This window comes from Cyprinodon variegatus, unplaced genomic scaffold, assembly GCF_000732505.1.
Source record: "Cyprinodon variegatus isolate N-32 unplaced genomic scaffold, C_variegatus-1.0 Scaffold109, whole genome shotgun sequence".
In the NCBI taxonomy this organism is placed as follows: Eukaryota; Metazoa; Chordata; class Actinopteri; order Cyprinodontiformes; family Cyprinodontidae; genus Cyprinodon; species Cyprinodon variegatus.
In genome coordinates, this window is record NW_015150562.1 from 190,606 (window position 1) to 209,679 (window position 19,074).

Sequence of the window (19,074 nt, forward strand, 5' to 3'; positions counted from 1 at the left end):
AAGTAACATTTAGCTGTTGCAAATCTGCAACAACTGCCTGGAGAGGGTTAAAGCTACTTGCAAGTATTAAAACATATTGGTCAGCCTAACTTGTCATCTATGTACCAATAGGACATGTTAAGATTCTTTGTTAAAGGTACAGTGTGTAATAATTAAAGGGATTTACTGAAAAATAAAATACCAAAAAATAAATTGATATCACAATGGAGAAATTAACTTTGCATTTAACCCATCGCCTTTGGGGAGGAGTGGGCTGCCACTGGGGCTAATTGTGTTGCTCAGAGCCAGATGGCAGTCTTTGGAAGTGGGTTTTGAACTCACAACTTCAGGATTCCAAGCCCTATGCCCTAACAACTAACACTCCAAGAAACTTAAATATATGTAAAACATTATCTATGTGCATGCTATTTTTTTATCACCTATGAACTGAATGTCTCAATCTTTATGTCCGCCTTGCCTTCGAAATTGATATTTATGATTACATAAGGGTGGGTTTGCATTTCTGGAGGCAGACATCTTTTGCACTACGGAGGTGTAGAGTTGACAAACTAGTGACTATAGAGATCACCATTATGCTCTAATGGGATAAGTTAGGTCTTTATACAATTCAACACAAAATAATAAAATACTAATATATAATAATATCTATTTCCTCAAATATATTTTAAATTTGCTTTTAAAAATCCATCTTTTTATCTTGGCTTTTTAATTCCATTTGAGAAACATATCAGGCTGTTCTTAAGGTTTTTTATCTTTATTTACATACCGATTTGAGCCATTCTTTTCTTTGTGTCTGTTTTTTGTAGGTGCTGCGGCTTATTGTTGGTCTAGAAATTAAGTTTGGTCATTTTAGGTTAGTTGCCTTCTATTGATTTTTTCCTTGAATGATTTCCTTCAGGAACATGTGTGCTTACTGTGTTTTATTTAGGTCACTTCTTAATAAGACAAAGATGGATTTTATTACACTTTTTTTTAAGAGGAAACAGATGCTCAAAGCCTGAACAATACCATAAACTGATCTCTTTTTTAACTTTTTCAAGGAGAAAAACTATACAGTTTAACAGAAAAATATATATATTTTTACACCTTTAATATATTAAGGAATACTTTATATGGAAAAAAAAATGTAAAGCTACAACTAAAGAACAAAAATATGGTTGAAAATGTGTATTTTCCTACCTACTGTAGGTATTAAGGTTTTATTTACTTTTATGTAATATTTCATTCTTACCTTTATTTTTGCTATCACACCTGTCAACTAGACACATTAATAATTTCTCAAATTTTTCTTTAAAATTTCTAAAGAAATTTGAGAAGAGAAAAAAAAAAAATCCCCTCATGGTGTTGAGAAAAAATAAAACTATGCCAACAGCGCCCTCTTCTTTCTTCGAGTAAAATTACATCTAAAAAAAAATACACATACACAGGGATATGATAAATTGCGTTGCATTTTAAACAATTGTTCATCAAAATGTTACAACATCGAACAGCAAAACTCAAAAAGACCTAAACATACTTATCAAAATGTACAAAAAGAAAAGTAAAAACAGGTGCAATCTGCATCCATTACACCATACAAGTCCTCTAAACAATGGATGACATATATAAAGTGCTGCATTGAAACATAAATCTCCAGTAAACAGAATCAACTTAAAGGTGCTCATAGTGTTTTTTTTAGCAGCATTCAACAACAAAAAAAATCCATACATCCAACTTTACAAACTTTACACAGAAGGCTTACGTTGAGTGAGAACAGAGCAAAAACCAAACTAAAACTCAGACCATTCCCCCGCTGTATGGAATTCAATAAGGTTTAAAAGAAAAAAGGTGTTTGAATTTGAGAAAAATAAATCTCACTCTTCTAAAGACAATTGTGCTGTTGCAGGCTGTTCCCCGTCCGCACACTGATCATGGTTTCTCATGATGCTGCTGATTTAAACTTCTGAAAACTTTAACAGTCTGAGCAAAGAGGACAGTGGATTTATGGATTTTATGGCACAAACGCTGGTCTCTTTGTTAGACATCTATAATCACAGGATAACAGCAGCTCGGGTTCCTCGTTCAGCTGAAATCTTCAAAGCTTCATGAAGAAAGGGTGAGCCAAGGCGTTAGCGGCGGAGATGCGACGGCTTGGATCGAATGACAAACAGCGCTGCAGATAAGAAGATTAAAAACCATTTCATAAGCTTGAAGGTGATTACGGAAAAAGATCTCAAATGGTGACTGTTTTGTTCAAACGCTGATCTGGGACAATGCTGTGTGTTAGGAATAGATAAGATTTTCACGATTCCGATTCCCTTATCGATTCTGTGAAACGATTTGATTCCTTATCGAATCTGTTAAACGATTCGATTCCTTATCAATTCATTTTCGATTCTCTTATCGATTCTCTGATACAATTAACTTGGAAAGTGCACGGTGACATTCGTCTACCTCCGCCTGGGACATTCTATTTCTGCCTGCCTCGGCGAAAACAGAAGGCAGTGAACAGGAGCTGCCAGCCTCTGAGCCAGCCAGGCTACCTGTCTCATCACAGTCATCTAAATCTAATGGAGAAGGCATCCGTTTAATGAAAAAGCATTACTGTACAATTTCGGGAAATAAAGTCATCTCCCCCTGATTTTGATAAAAAAGCGTTACCTTTCTCTCGCTCCCTGTGTTGGGTTCTGGAGGCTTGTCCACTTACTCCACCAGAGGGCGCCTGAGATCTTCCTCCTGAGGTCATGAGCTCACCTCTACACACCTGTTTCCTGTATCCTCATCAAGAAGACCTATTTAAGGAGGAGGAGACTGACACTTCCCTGCCAGAGTGTTTGCCAGTAAAGGTTAGCAAACCTGAGCCAGCCTGCCTGATCTAGACCCTGATTTTGTGAACCTGTCTGACCCTGTATCTCTCTGCCTCACAGATCCTGACTTTCCTGGAAACCTGAATCTCTGGAGAGAGAAATCTCTGCCTGGAATCTGCCTGCCTGCACTCAGTTTCAGTTTCAGTCTCTGCCCTCAGCCCTCTGCCTGCCGACTAGCTTCTGGACTCACAAGGTTCCCCCCCTGCTGATCAGAATCCTCTCTGAGCAGGTATTAATCCCCATCATCAGTAAACTGCAATTTTCCTGGATCTATTCTAACTGCTCTGTCCTCCTCAGTGGCTTCCCTCCCGTGACCAGTCAGAAGAACCCAGAACCTGTGCTCCATAACCTGTAAACATTGTCAATAAATCATTTAACTTTTTCCCTGTCTTAAGAGTGTTTTCTGCATGTGGGTTAGACGCCTTGAACCCAACATGACACCCTGAACTGCGGAGCAACTTCGTAGCATGTTTAATAAATGGGATATGATTTACTAAGAACCACATTAAGCCCAGCCAGTGATATAAAACTAGCTACTTACCACCAGAGATGCCTTCCATGCTGCTGGTAACTTTAGTTTCTTTCCGACAGCATCAAAAACACGGCATTTATTAAAATGTACGCCATTTGTTTTGTTTTGCTTTTCTAGACTTACTCCTGGTCACATCGTACTTCCTTACTGAATGCTGTGTGCCTAACTTGCGTAAAAAACGTAAGTCATGCTGCCCAGCGCTAGGCTCTGGTGCTACCTGGAATCGTTAGGAGAATCGTTAAGCGAACTGCCAAACGGTGTCATGGAATTGGAACACACAGAACCGGTTCTGAACAGGAACTGGTTTTCAATTCCCCTCCCTAGTTAATACTAAGTGTTTCATAGCAGTGAACACCTTTCTGGAGATTCTTTCCAGCATAAACAGGATAATTACTATTTATCTAAATTGTCAGTCTTGTTTTAGTTGTATTTGATTAATTAAAGGTATTGTGAAGGATTTTGATAATTAAAAAAAAAAAAGACCCGCCCTTTCCACTTAAAAAAAACTGCATATGCACAACCCTGTACCCGTTCCTGAAAGGAAAGGGAATGCATAAACAAGCATGCAGGAGCCCATTTCTCCTTGTGCACGCTCTGTTTACAAGTTGCTGTTTGCATCGCTCATACAAGCTTACGTTCCAAAAGAAGATTTGCAATATTTCCACTATGTCAGACTCATGAAAATGGACGAGCACGTAGGACGTAGAACTCACTTAAACATAACACCAGAATGATTGACAATAAGAAGGATGAATTATTATTATATTGATGATCCCTGAAAAAGAACATCCTCCACTATACCTTTAAACCTTTCAGTCCCTATTGGTAATTTAGTCTCCATGGAATATAATAATTCTTAACAGCAGCCTCAGTTAAACATGTAAGCTTTCGTTTATGTCAACTGGAAAATAAATATTGGCACATGTCTGAAGTCAAGCAGAGAAAATAAATGTGGCCGTCCTCACAAAGAGCAGATCGTTCTCATCTTGGTCCAGGTTTGGCAGCAGCTTGGTGACGGAGCCCCTCGGCCCCAGGCTTTCAGAGTAAGAGATCGGGCTTTCCTGAGGCCACTCCTCCTCACTGGGTAAACCAATCACCCTTTAAAACACGGGACAGGAGCTTAACGAGTAGAGACGGTAGTTTTAAGCTGATCTTTGCTAAAATAACATACTGTAGAACTTAATTTTTAACCCTAATAAACAATAAGAGTAACTTCATTTTAACATTGAGAACCTGACAGTGTTTTATACTCACTCAAAGATTTTTTGTAGCTGCTGCACCTCTGAGTAGCCCTTAAACAACGGCCTGCAGAAAACAAAAGCATGTCGTAAATGTCATGGCCCTTACGTTTAAATGAAAGATTTGTTTCTGCAGTGAGGTATTTGTGATTGTTTCTCTTCACCTCAAAAGGAAAAGCTCAGCAAAGATGCAGCCAGCACTCCACATGTCCACTGACGACATGTAAGCTGTGTTCAGCAACACTTCCGGCGCTCGGTACCACAAGGTTACGACCTAAGCAGAGGTGGGTGGGGAAATAATTTAAATGAACAGGAGTGGAGGGTAACCCAAAAAGTAAGAACATTTGATACCTTAGGCAAAAAAGCAGCATTGCAGTGCAGATTATCCATGAAATGTGCAACACTTACACCAGGCGTAAGAGCGATGTTAAAGGTGTGAATCCTTGCCAGTCCAAAGTCTGCAATCTTGATCTCGCCATGATTGCTGACTAGGATGTTCGCCGGTTTTAAGTCTCGATGCAGGACAAGGTTTGTGTGCAAGAAGTCCAGACCTTGAAGGAGCTGCTGCATCACATCCTGAGACCAACATAAAGACAACTTCTGTGTCTCAAGAGCTGCAGTATGCAGATGAACCACATTGGCAGATCTCACCTTTACCAGATCACGACTCAGACCACAAGCAGGAGCCTTGGACAGGAATGTGGACAGGTCCTGGTCAATGTATTCCAGCACCAAAGTGAGGTCCAGGGCTGAGCCAACGGATTCAGCAGATGCATCTAAGAGCCTGCAGAACATACAGTTTAGACTGGAGACAAGTCAACATCATAAAGTATTAAAGGCCTAAACCAGAGGCAAAATATGACAGTAGGTGAACCAACTTTGTAGAAAGATTGCCCAAAATATTCTCAGCCAACCCGTTTTCAAATAAAAGATTTGACATAAATAAAACAAAATAACTTTCCTTTATTAGTAGCTGCCTGTGATATTGTTCATAACTCAAAGTTTTCTGAACAAAAATTAAGACAGAAAACTTCCCTGTCTTACATTTATCAGTGTCTTATCCCACATGTACACTTAGCAATAGAACAAAGCAAAACAAAAATTGCCAGTTTGTCTAATTTGGTTTTAAAAAAAGATTAGAGGTTCAACAGTAACATTTTAATTGGCTTTTTTTGAAACTCAAAAATATAAAACTGTTTAATGCAACACATAAATTAAACTAATAAAGTAGGGACTGGCGTAGATGCATTACTTTGCTAGAATGAACAATAAGAGAATAAGCTGGTAAGGCAGGTAAAACATTTGTGAGACGCAAGGTGCATCTAGAATTTTATCTTAAGTGTTTGCAGGAAAAAAACCTGCATTGATAAATGAGTTACTAACGTTAGATTTATTACAAATTATATAAATTTGCAAGTTATTAAATAGCTCATCTATTTATTGACAGAGACTTTTTCATTTTTTATAAATTTGATAATAAAAGAAAGCATCTTCCAACATAATATCGCTGTATTTCCTTACAGGGTAAATAGAGATGATGGAAGTACCAGAAAACTTTATCTTAAAGAAAATGTAAAAATATATATATATTTTTTTTTCCAGGTGAACATTCAAATAAAATAGCTACAGCAATACGGTTAATATATTATAAGCAACCAAAAGTGAAAACGGGCTTTAGTTAAGGTGTATAGGTGGTAACAGGCCCGTCCGTAACCAGCATTGAGAACACCGGGGTCATGTCCTCCGTATTTTCACGTTGTTTTTTTATTATTATCATTTTCTTTTCTTTAATTCAGAGAAATTTCAAACTATATAATAAAAGTTGTTCTGACTTTGATTGGTGTAAAGATCAACATGCATTCTCATTTGTTTAAAAAAAATAAATAAATAAAGTTCACAAATGTGATATATTCTTGCAAGTCATTTGACTCATTTAGTGAGCCATGCACGTGCATGGTGATGATGGTGACTATAATAATAGTAGTAATAATAATTCAATATTAATAACAACAATAATAATATAGTATAATGATGACAACACTTACTATCACAAATACTCTAATTTTGTGAGTTTTTGAAATTGTTATAATAAACGTGTTCGAAATCATCTCCTTGATGGGCTTGTGATTTAACTCTCTTTATTCATGTTTCAAAGTCACCATATTATTATTATCTCAATGACCCCTCACACCCCCACCATGGACTGCTGTCCCTGCTGCTCTCTGGGAAGAGACTTCAAAGCATGTGATGCAGGTCCAGCAGATCCACAACAGTTTCTTCCCCACTGCCATTAGACTGCTGAATGTTTTGAATGTGTTAGAACTGTAAATTTACATTCTATGTTACTGTTTTTATATATATTTTTTTACTATTTTTCAAGGCTGTACTTTAAAAAAAAAATTAATTGCCCAGAGAGTTGTTCTAAACAAAATTTCTTTTTGTTTTACACTTGTGTAAACAAAATGACAAATAAATCTGTCTAAGTCATATTAGGATGTTTTTTTTTTTTTTGTCAAGTAGGTTTATCGCAATATTTGACAATATCAGTATTTCAAAAATCCTGGTTACGGCTCTGGCTGGTAAATATCCAATTTACTTGACTATGTTTGGGTGATTGAAGTGTCCCACTTTGCGCAGCAGCGCCACCTCTCGGATCATGGAGGGAGGGATTCCGGCCTCCTGCGGGCTCATGCTGAAGTTGAACTTCTTCACCGCCAGGAGGCGCCGTTTCTCCCCAACCTCTCTGGCTTTGTAGACTTTCCCAAATGAGCCTTCACCAACCTCCGCCAAAAGCTCGTAACGCAGCCTTTCTGGGCACATGTCCATCTTCTAAATTTAGCAACAGATGTATCTAAACCAGGAAAATATAGTTAAGTTAGAAAAACAACACATATATGTGGCATTTTAAGCCTTAGCTGCACTCAGAAAAAGCTAGCCACCAAAACTCTCTAAATAAACCTTTTGCAAGGACGGGTGCAAACATCTGCAAGATTGACGCATCTTCATTAATTTATGATGCATAACATAAATATTGAGCGTCTTTTTGCACATATTTTTGTCTAAAGTTACCTCGTTCGTTCGCAGCAAAATCACATGGTTCCAGGCAGCATAAGATGAGGAGAAAAAAATCACCAGCGAGCCAGAAAGCGTAAAGTCCCTATTTAACATGTCCAGCTGTTCACGTGGTCCTGTTGCTGGTATATAGACTAAACCATGCTGCCTTCAGGGGCAGTCAAGGAGTAATATATGATTGTTTATAAACATGTTTACCAGGAAAGTAAAAACATAAGAAAACTAATTTGTATAACATGTTTATAAACTACAACCTTGTAAATAAAACAAATCGAAGCTTTAGAAAAGCAATAAAGTTCACAAAATTCAAACATTTTTATTGACATATCTAGTTATAACTAATAAAACCCTGCAGCATTATATTACTGGCTATTCAAGTAAATTCTGTATCATAAATTAGTGCAAGAAGTAAGCATGCCAAAGCAAAGAGAAAACAAATTTGTGTTCTGACTTTATCACAGTCTTGGTTCTGTTTTCTTTTGAGTATCCAGTTTTACTTTGCTTCATGTTTTCTAGTTTGATTGGTTTAATTCCTATTTTGTTGTGTTTTCTGGCTATATTTGAGTTCTTAGGTTGTTGTTTGTTGCCCTCTTGTTTTGGTCTCCTTTTCCCCTAGCTCCTTTCTAGACTCCTCTCTTCACACCTGCTCCCAATCTGCTCGCTAAGCTGGACATACACTGTGCGATTTTTTTGAATCGTTGCACGCAGCTGCTGTGCACACTGTACAACTAACCGCAGGGTTAGTCGTACAGTGTGAGTTCACAGCTCACGATTTATGTTCGGCCGACGCTCTCATGCGATCTACCTGCTCACACTGTGCGACTAAAAACCACGTCGGACTCAGCTCCGCAGTGAGACGAGGCTACTCTGACTCGTCTATCCAGAAGCAAAACGTGTAGAAGGGGAATATGAAGCTCACTAGAGTGAACCACTCTGCCTTGGTAGTTTGTGCATTTTTGTGTTGAAAGCCCTGAAAAGAAAAGGCGACATGTTTGAAAAAAGACACGGCTGAGCAAATGTGGCTACTATGGTCTGTCAATTTTACAGACAGAACTGCCGTTCACTTATTGAACCCCTGCCACGCTGCTGTGTTTACATCTGTGAGGAAGAAGAAAAAGAAAAATCCTTGTTTGCGTATGCGCCCACGACGGTCGGAAGAAAATCAAACATGTTTGATTTTCATCTCTCCTCACCTTTCCCTGACTCCACGTGCTCTTTTGCCCTGATGTCTCCATGGTTCTGGTTTGTGTTACATTTTAAGTTGGATTTTTGGATTCCTGCCTCCGTTGTTTGTGATCATTCAATTAAATCTTCATGAAACTCACCTCTGCATCCTTGCCTCTGCATTTGGGTCCTCAAAAACCACAACCAAATCTTGACAGACTCAAAGCAAAACAAGTTTATTTGAGATGGATTTGCCCATTTAGTTCTGCATCATATGCTGTGGTGTTACAGTATTTTGGATTTCAGTAAACAAAATCAGCTACTTGTCTTTTAGCTTCTTGTTAATATATTTTGTCTTCATTGCCAGGAGGAAGCTATCCACATGAAGGTTGCGGTTGAGAATAACCGAGCCACAGGTAATAGCTCCGAGAAGGGCGCCGGTGAAACCGCACAAAAACACATCCTGACCTGCAAACCACACAAAAGGATTAGGGGGATAAGTTCAAGAGGAGGACGTGGAAATCTTTATTCTCTGGTTGGTATAGAGAGGCATAGACACACCTGTCAGGTACAGGTTCTTCAGAGGAGTCTGAGGTCTTATTGCAGCGCTGACTTCAGGGCTGAACCGGCTCATGCCGTGGTCCACTCCGTAGAACTCTCCTTCAGGGGCTCCAATGTAGTGTGTGTTAGTGATGGGGGTTCCAGCATCAATGTACTCAATCTGCACACATGGAACACTTTCTGTATGACAAGGAAAGCTAGACGGATTTTAGATCAATTATGACAATTACCCAGGAGATAGATCTTTGTGTTCCACATCTGATCTTAATCTCTGAGGGGCATTGTAAAATAAACCTCTCTCCTATAGAGCAATCAGCATCAAACTAATGGTCACTGCTACAGAGAAGGATAAGGGCGGCTTAAAAAAACTATCATTTAATAAAACAAAAAAGGCTATTGATTTCTAATATTAATCTCAGAATTCTGTATTATACTCATAGAATTATGACTACTTGTAATATTCCTAATTTTTGAAGTGATAATCCTGGAATTCCGCAATAGAGTCCGAAGTTACTTGACTTTTAATTCTCAGATTAAAGTCAGAATTCAATGGCCTTTTTTTCTCTCCGAGTGGCTGTTTTTTTATTTCTATTTTTTAATGGTCCTAATCCTCCTCCATACACTTCAGTTTGCTTTTTTTTCCCCGATAAGAAATATTTTTATGGAACCTTTATTTTTAGAACCTCCAAACAACAAAGATATTTGTAAGAAAATAGACTCTAAATTTATATCTAGCAGGATATCAATATAACTTTAGCATTTTATGACTTCAAAGCTTGTTTAATCTAAACTTTTCAGCTGTAGCACTGACCCTGAAGCTGTATAAACTTTAATTTCCTCTAGTGACATACAGTGTATATATAGGGAGGAAAATAAGTATTTGAACACCCTGCTATTTTGCAGGTTCTCCCACTAAGAAATCAGGAATGGGTCTGAAATTGTCATCGTAGGTGTATGTCCACTGTTAGAGACATGATCTAAAAAAACAAAAAACAAAACCAGAAATCAAAATGTATGATTGTTTTTAACTATTTATTTGTATGATAAAGCTGCAAATAAGTATTTGAACACCTGAGAAAATCAATGTTAACATTACAGTAGCCTTTGTTTGAAATTACAGAGGTCAAATGTTTCCTGTAGCTTTTCACCAGCTTTGCAGACACTGCAGGAAGATTTTTGGCCCACTGCTCCATACAGATCTTCTCTAGATCAGTCAGGTTTCTGGGTTGTCACTGAGAAACGGATTTTAAGGGTTACTCTGAAGATCCTCTATTGGGTCCAGTTCTGGAGACTGGCTAGGCCACAACAGAACCTTGACATGCTTCCTACAGAACCATTCCTTGTTATCCTGATTGTGTGCTTTCGGTCATCGTCCTGTTGGAAGGCCCAGCCTAGACCCATCTTCAATGCTCTCATGTCTCATCTGACCACATGACTTTCTCCCATGACTCCTCTGGTTCATCCAAATGGTCACTGACCAGCTCCTCCCTTGTTGTTCTGGTCTGATTTCTTAGGATCATTAAGACCCCAAGAGGTGAGATCTTGGAGCCCCAGTCCAAGGCTTCTTCCAATTTCTAATGATTGCAATGGACATGCTTTCACCAAGCTGCTTGGCAGTTTCCCTGTAGCCCTTTCCAGCCTTATGGGGATGTACAATTTTGTTTCTAGTGTCTTTAGACAGCTCTTTGGTCTTGACCATGTTGGATTCTTACTGTGGGGTTGCCAGTTGTCTTTATGCAGCTAACGACCACAATCAGGTGCATCTAATTAAGGATAATTAATGGAGTGGAGGTGGACATTTTAAAGGCAGACTACCAGATCTTTGAGGGTCACAATTCTAGCTGATAGGCGGATGTTCAAATACTTATTTGCAGCTGTATCACACAAATAAATAGTTTAAAAAATCCATACATTAGGATTTCTGGAATTTTACTTTTTAGATTATGTCTCTCAGTGGACATGCACCTACGATGACAGTTTCAGACCCCTCCATGATTTCTAAGTCAGAGATCTTGCAGAATAACAGGGTGTTCAAATACTTATTTTCCTTCCTGAATACTCCTGGTGAATGTACAAAATGCAACCTGAGAAAGACACATACTATTGTGACAAATATCAGCAGCAGTTAAGGAGCAGATGGACAAACAGATCGTACCTTGTCTCTAGTGATCTTGGGAAAAACGTCCATCACCACATTCAGGGCGGAGTCAATGAACGCCTGTTTCAGCTCTTTGTAATCGTCTCCTCTGTTTGTCACTTTGCCGTCCTTCCACTCCTCGAACCAGGAGTATTTGGCAAAACTGACCAGGCTCAAAGTCGACTTCCCTTGAAACAAAATGACAAGGATGAAGTCTGCGTCCCAATGAGGGGACATTCCCATCCTCCGAGCTCATGGAACGGTACCTGGCGATCTCTCCTCCCATGATGGATCTTTGGCTGAAGGGGAGCCAACAAACAGCAGAGGGATTTTTTTAGAAGCCTCTTCCCTCCCTTCATTCATATATTTATCCATCCTTTAATAAAACCAGAAACATCTGTTATATTAATACCAGCAAGCTTCTGCGCGGAGCATCTTCAACATTCACAAGAAGACCTGCAGAGAGATGCACCGTCCCATGACGTACCCAGAATTCAACTTCCTGAATTTAGAAGGAAAGAGTACAGAAGGCAAAAATAAAAGAAAACAGGCTTACAGTTCATCAAAATTGTTTTCAGCAAAGATCCAGTAGTTTTTGGCTTTCAGGCCCAGCTCCTCCTTGGTTCCATTTAAACCCACAAAGATGCTCAGTCCTCCTTCACCGTGCTTCACCATACTGAGCTGCTTCTGGACGTCTGGAGAAAAAAGCTGCTTAAAAAATGATTGATAACAAAGCAATCAGCAAATAGTCAGTACCTTAAAAAAACAAAGTTACTCGTTTTGTAACATCACAACTTAAACAGTTTAGGATTTTTATCTAAATAGCGTGTGAGCAGAATCATACAAAGTAGCATAAAACTGTTAAGTAGTGAGAAAGGATTAAATTTAGAAATTAGCATTTTAACTCTTTCAACTCTTTCTCTTTAACATCTATAAATGAAATCAAGCAAAGACTTGTTCAGATTTGTTCTCATGTCATTCCCTTTGATCCAGCATTTGAAAGTACATTTTTATCCAGGCACCCAGACTAAAGCCTTCAGGTCTTCAAAGCCATTTTCCTGTCGTTTTTAATTATACCAAGACTAAAAGAAAACTTGATAGTTTAAGTTGTCTGATGATTGTTTTGCTGCAGCAATAACAATTGTGTCACAGTTTTAATTAATTGTTTGAACACCAACAGAAATGTTTGAGGTATTCTAAAGCGCTGGTTTGATGAGAAGACTTTCATAGACTTCATGTCTCATACATCCTTTGGCAACGCATACCAAATACACCCAAGTCCAACTTTTTATTGTTCTGCTAATATTCTTTGAAATTAGATTTTTATTTTCTGGGATGTTGTGTTGTTTCTGTGTTTAATCTGGTGTTATTAATAGGTGGTAAGGATCTGAAAAACTAAGTTGCATCCAAACATCCCAGTCTGTTGGACAGACCCCCTTCCCTCATTCCCAGGAAATTCATTAGGGAGACGCCTGAGACTGGCCAAGACTTTAAATCAGATATTCAGAAAGAAATGGTTGGTATTCCCAATAGAAAGGAGGAGGAAAGATTCTGTTACTCGTTTGATCTGGAAGTGGAGAAGAAACGAAAACTTCAAACCCTTTCATCGACTTTTTCTCTCAAAGTAGATGAAGAAATCAGATGATGTTAAAGTCTTTTCATATGAGGCTTCATGAAAACCCAGTGAGGCTGATATAGCTGTTAGAGCTAATACAAGATTTCTGGAAGTTTCTTTTTTTTCTTCAAACACTCTTTAATTCCTATCTGTAGAACTGGATTGTTGTTTGTTCTTATCTTTGGTGTTTCTTTTATTTGTTTATTATTATAGTTAGAACATACCTGCAAATATATCATTTTAACTAATAAGAAATTAACATTAACATTATCTTCATGAGAATTTCTGTTATTAATCCTGCTGAAAATGAATCATAGCAATGATGGGTTTTGTTAAACTTGTGATATAATTTATTCCCCTGGAAAAGTTATTGATTCCAGCCAGATGTTCAACAGACTGACAGGCAGAGTGATTCATTACAGAATGGTATAATTAAATAGAGCTTATATACAATCTAGTATCCAATTAGCTTCATAACTTATATAATTACTGAATAAAGTTGATATTTTATAATGTATCTCTGAATAAATCGGGTTGTTCTGTGAAGAGGGTTGTTAGCATTAGTGAACAAACTGAAACACATTGGTGCCAAAGAAAGGAAACAGAGCACTCAGGAATGGAGTACTGGAATCTTTTAAAGGAGAGTTGAGTTAAAACATATTGTTCTAAACTTGAGCAGCTCATAAATCACTGTTCAATCTATTATTCCAAATAGTTTTAAATGAAACACCCTTTCAAAACAACATAGAGATGACTGTGGAAACTCTTGGGTTCAAAGTCCAGATATAAAATCTGTAGTGAGTTGATATTCAATGGGCCTCATGCAAGAACCGTTCGTACGAACAAACTATTTTTAAGTTGTTCATATGAGTGAATTAGGAAAAACATGTCACAATCACCATTTTTCTCCTATTTCTAATCTTCTCTCAGGTACCTACACATTAGGGTAGGTATCCAAATCTAATTTTTCACTAAATGACAAGCAATTTTCAATTTTATTAGGTTACATCATGATATATTTCGCAACACGGCAATTATAAATTCAAATTGTATTCTATATGTCAATACTTGCAGACGACAGGTCGGTATCCAGAGGACACTGTTTTAATTTGTCATTTCTTCAAAAGAAAGAACAGTCAGAGATCAAGCTGCTGTACTATTGAAATAACATCTGGAATAGAAAACGGATGGAAAGTACAGCAAAGCTCCTCTAACGGTCAGAATTTAATTCATTTCTCTCTATTGCACCTTACTGGCTTTGTAATTACACTAAATGTGGAATATTTGGGTTTGGGTCTGTCTGACTTCATTAAATTAGAGGTTTGCCGTCAATATTTTCTATGTAGTATGATTTTTTTAGAGTATGATGAAGGGATGGTTGAAGTGTTCTGGAGATGTACAGCACACGTGTCTGTTTTTAAAAGGAGACTTAGCAGAACGTTGTGGTGCTAGATGATCTTGAACTCATGTTAAGCATTTATTTACATTATACGTTGCACTTCTTGCCTCCATTTCTAATTTTTACCGACAGTTTTCAGATTAAATTTTTTTTTCTTTTTATATTATTTTTACTCGTTTATTTTATTTCTACTTCTGTAACATTTTGTTCGCCCTAATTCTTTGTTACACCTACAGTATAGTAATCTCAGTGCTCCCTACCACCATTTAGAAGTCAGGAAGCCTCTGGGATTAACGGTGAAACTTCTACTAGAAAAGTTCACGTCCAGTTGCCTAAACTGAACCTTTCAAGCTTGATCACGAATTGCAAAGACTGCATTTACAGCTCTATTTATTTATTTCCCACTGCTTGACTTTTTGCTGGTTTCTTTAAAGTCTGTTGCTCAGCTCTCAGTCAGCAAACCTCGATCCGCAAACCTTTTAAGTTTTCCATCTCAGTCGTTAATGCCATTTTTATGAATAAACTCCTGCATGTTCACTTGGGGTTATAATTCGACAGATTTACATTTCTCTGGGATGTGTGCTGACTAATGCACAGGTGGAGTTCATCACATTTACAAAAATTATTTACGATCATTTACTGTAGTTAAGAATTTTTGCCTTTTGTACGTCTGCTTCTTTTTCTATGTCTTCTTCTGTCTCCTTGAACCCCAATCGGCCTCGGCAGATGGCAGCTCACACTGAGCCTGGTTCTGCTGGAGGTTTCTTCCTGTTAAAAGGTAGTTTTTCCTCTCCACTGTCGCAACAAGCATGCTTATTATAAGGGATTGCCTTTGAGTCAATAAGTCCATGCAATCAACTGGTTTTCCTTAGATAGAAAACTGCATGAATCTGACTGTATGATCTGGTTGAACTGTAAAGTGCCTTGAGATGACATGCGTTGTAAATTGGCGCTATATAAATAAACTGAATTGAATTGAATCTAACATGTCGAGTTCGTAAAAGCCCACGGTAGGAGAAAATTTAAGAGAAATTTACAAGAATACGAAAAAAGTTTTTTGCATAAGACCCAATGATTATATATTTGTAGCTTCAATTATTCAACCCAAGCTAGCAAATTAGGTTTACTAGAAAAATACGAGTAAATGAAAAGACTACGGGTGTAAATCACACCCATCATGGCGATTCGATTCAGTATCAATTTCCTGACCCAATGATTCGATTATTTTTGATACTCAAGAATACAGCACAATACGATTCGATTCAATTAATTGAGTAATTTGTTTTACCTTACAGGCTAGACAATGTGTCAAATTTGAAATAAATCAATGAAAGCTGCATCTGTGTTTACGCGAGTGTGTGTGTGGAAGCGGAAAGAGGGTGCCTAAAGGAAGCGAGGTAGGAGGGCAAAATAGGTTTATCGCCACCGCAGCACGGAGTCAGAATTACGTCCAGGAGCAAATGGATAAAAATAGACCGAAGGAATTTTATAAAATGATTAGATTCTCTTGCGGACGTCTTGATGCATCGGATTGTCGGCTGTTGGATCGATGCATCGATACAAAACAATTATTATTTACACCCCTAGAAAAGACTAATAGATACCACTGATGGATGAACATTTTTCAATAAAGAAAATAAAGCCATCTATGTTTTCACCCTTCAGGTTAAGTTTATGCAGTGCTCTGAGCTGCTCTACCAAATACATCCCAAGTTTGTGGTTGTGACTACAACATTTAAAAAGTTTAAAGAGTCTGAATATTTTTGCAGGACACTATGACAATCCATTAATGCTGTCTGACCTGGCATGGCCCGGAGCTCCTTAGGCAGTAGCTTTTCGTAGGTATTGAAGATACCAGCATTAGAAATGACCATAGGTGCATGAACATGCACCTCCTCCTGACCTTTTAACACGCTCACACCTGAAAACAGAAGAAGAAAATATAGTTAATCTCATCTATGAAACTGCTTTATAAACTCATGAAGTTAAACTCACCACAAGTTTCGTTCTTATTGTTGAACAAGATACGGTTGACTGGAGCTCGAACCAGAACAGCGCCCCCTGCCTTTTCAATGATTGGGATCATGTGGTAGGCGATCTCACTGCTGCCACCCTTTGGATACCAGGCGCCGCTTAGGTAGTGAGTGATCAGTATACTGTGCATGGCGAAGCTGGCATCTTTTGGCCTTTTACCTAAAGATCCCGAAAAAATAGGTAAGCAGCACGTCTGTGAATGAAGTCATCTCCTAAACACAGCAGGGTGTACCATAGGTGCCAAAGATGTAGGTAAAAACAGCCCTCAGCTCCTTGTTCTCAGTCAGCCCATTGACCACCTCTGTCAGGCTGCGTGGCGCCATTTTAAAGAAGAAAGAGAGATGTTTGGCGAGGCCGGTGTGGATCACAAACTTAGCCAAAGGTAAGGGGCAGAGTTTGAGCACAGCAAGGAGCCATGCGCCAAACTCAGTTTTCTGCAGACGAAGCACAAACACGCAGAGACGGTTACAGGAGAGCGGTATGGACATTTACATTTATTCACTTTATATCCCATTTATACGTTAATTTATCACACTACACACTGCGGCTTAAGTTTAAACAGCTCTTATATGTTTGCTCGAGGAAAGTTTCCTCAAGACTTCAAATCTTCCCACTTTACCATCACCTACAACTTATTAAGACCATGAGTTTACCAAAATGTTATTTAAATTTTCATTTGTAAAAAAAACTTAATTGCATTATTTAAAAAAAAAAATTATATGAGGTCTATCATCTTCCAGGGATGTCATCCGGAAATGTAAAGAAAAAGATTAGGAGTTTTAATTTGTACCATCAATAGTTATCTTAGTGTTAAACTAAAGTGAGCATCAAAGCAGGAGTTACTTATCTGTAATGATATGCCTGGAACAGATTAAAACTGCCCTTACCATTAACTCTGACCTTTGATTTTGATGAACCAACGGCAAACAAATCTGAATTATAAAATGAGTCTTAGCCAAAGTACACTGGGAGAAAAGGCATTTACGACTGGAATGATAAAACCCTTTCAAACTAGAGAGACATCACATAGATCTACCTTCACCAGCCTCATGAACTCATCAATGGCATTCTCCTCTCCAGGAAAACGCCTCTTTAGCTCCGCAGGGAAGCGAGCGCTGCCGCTGTAGATGGGGTAGGAGCGCCGGTTTTCAGGAGGTCCCAGAATGACGTGGTCGTATGCGTCCTCCAGAGGCTCCCACTCCAGCTGCCCATTGGTCATCTGGTCCAGCATGCAGCGGAGAGGAGTGTGTTCCGACAGTTCACCGACGTAGTGGATTCCTATGAATCAGTTAGTCAAATAGAAACCATTTGACAAACACTTATGTAAAGGTTTTCTGATATTTTTGAAGAGGGGAAAGCACACAATAATCTCACCGACATCAAACTCAAAGCCCTTCTCTGTGAACGTGTGGCAGCATCCCCCAGCCCGATCATGCTGCTCCAGAACCAGAACCTTCTTTCCAACTTTGGCCAGCAGCACAGCCAGCCCGAGTCCACCCACACCACTGCCAATGATCACTGCATCCAGGTTGTCTGGTACCTTACCGGCCAGGAAACCTGCAGATAAACAAATAATGGTTTAAAAAAAAAAAAAGAAGAAAAAACAAAAATAACATCAAGCAAAAATTATTATTTAAATCCTTCTTTCTGTAAAAACTACAACCAAACAGAACATTTTTTCACAAATAAACACTCATCATTAAAACCAACTACAATATGCATTCTAATGGAACTTTATTTTCAGATAAAGCCTACTTTAAGCAGGTATTAAACATTTTTTTCATTCATTCAACTTTCTCCTCTTGATCCAAATGAACAGAAATGAAGAACAGTTTGTACAAATTATTATATAAAATCAAAATTTTTATTCATAGAACATTTATAGAATGAGTGTTTGCATCTGAATAAGTTAAACAAATTAGACAAATGCTATGATAAACATGACTACATGCAAAAAATATAATTAAAAATAAATAAAAAAAAAATTACAAAACATTCCTTTAAATTGGTAGGTTTAAATAAGTTTCATATCAAATTTTTTCCAATTCCACATATAGTTTAATGATATATACGCTTATGTTGGTTGACATTTCTGTACCTGTCAAAATGTCATTAATAGACTCACCTTGCTTCAACACTTTATTTTTCTCTTTCTTGTCGTAAACTTTCTCTTTCAGCGGTTCTCGGCAGTCCTTCCCAAAAGGGTTCGGCTCTGAACCACCGAAGACATATTTAAGTATTAATAGGACTGAAAAAACGCAAACTATAAATAAAATCAACATTGCGTCAAACTTATCTTTAATGCGTTAATTAAACAAACTGCGCTGTTGTTTTCCCCTTCATAGAATAACGCACCTCTACCAGGACAGTAGCCAATCAGAGGGCACGGTTTCTGTCACGTGACGGTAACCAATCAAAGAATCTGAATCATTGTTTTGGTAAACTTGACTCTAATCACAATAAAAGTGACTAAATA

The 19,074-nt window shown here is 38.1% G+C and overlaps 2 protein-coding genes across 2 annotated transcripts; both read right to left on the minus strand.

Annotated features, from left to right (window-relative positions):
* Window positions 1-1,493: 1,493 nt before the first annotated feature.
* Window positions 1,494-7,796, minus strand: LOC107084790 (cyclin-dependent kinase 6-like). The gene is made up of 8 exons (XM_015374797.1): window positions 7,686-7,796; window positions 7,213-7,467; window positions 5,268-5,400; window positions 5,025-5,192; window positions 4,781-4,890; window positions 4,633-4,683; window positions 4,344-4,476; window positions 1,494-2,152 (listed from the first exon to the last, which is right to left on the minus strand). The coding sequence occupies exons 2-8, from the start codon at window positions 7,440-7,442 to the stop codon at window positions 2,075-2,077; spliced, it is 903 nt and encodes a 300-aa protein (XP_015230283.1). The 5' UTR covers window positions 7,443-7,467; window positions 7,686-7,796; the 3' UTR covers window positions 1,494-2,074.
* A 1,309-nt stretch (window positions 7,797-9,105) lies between these two features.
* Window positions 9,106-18,934, minus strand: LOC107084833 (putative all-trans-retinol 13,14-reductase). Its single transcript, XM_015374869.1, has 11 exons — window positions 18,724-18,934; window positions 17,973-18,155; window positions 17,635-17,876; window positions 16,831-17,032; window positions 16,560-16,757; window positions 16,366-16,485; window positions 12,107-12,245; window positions 11,817-11,926; window positions 11,569-11,738; window positions 9,414-9,573; window positions 9,106-9,320 (listed from the first exon to the last, which is right to left on the minus strand). The coding sequence occupies exons 1-11, from the start codon at window positions 18,878-18,880 to the stop codon at window positions 9,172-9,174; spliced, it is 1,830 nt and encodes a 609-aa protein (XP_015230355.1). The 5' UTR covers window positions 18,881-18,934; the 3' UTR covers window positions 9,106-9,171.
* Window positions 18,935-19,074: the final 140 nt, after the last annotated feature.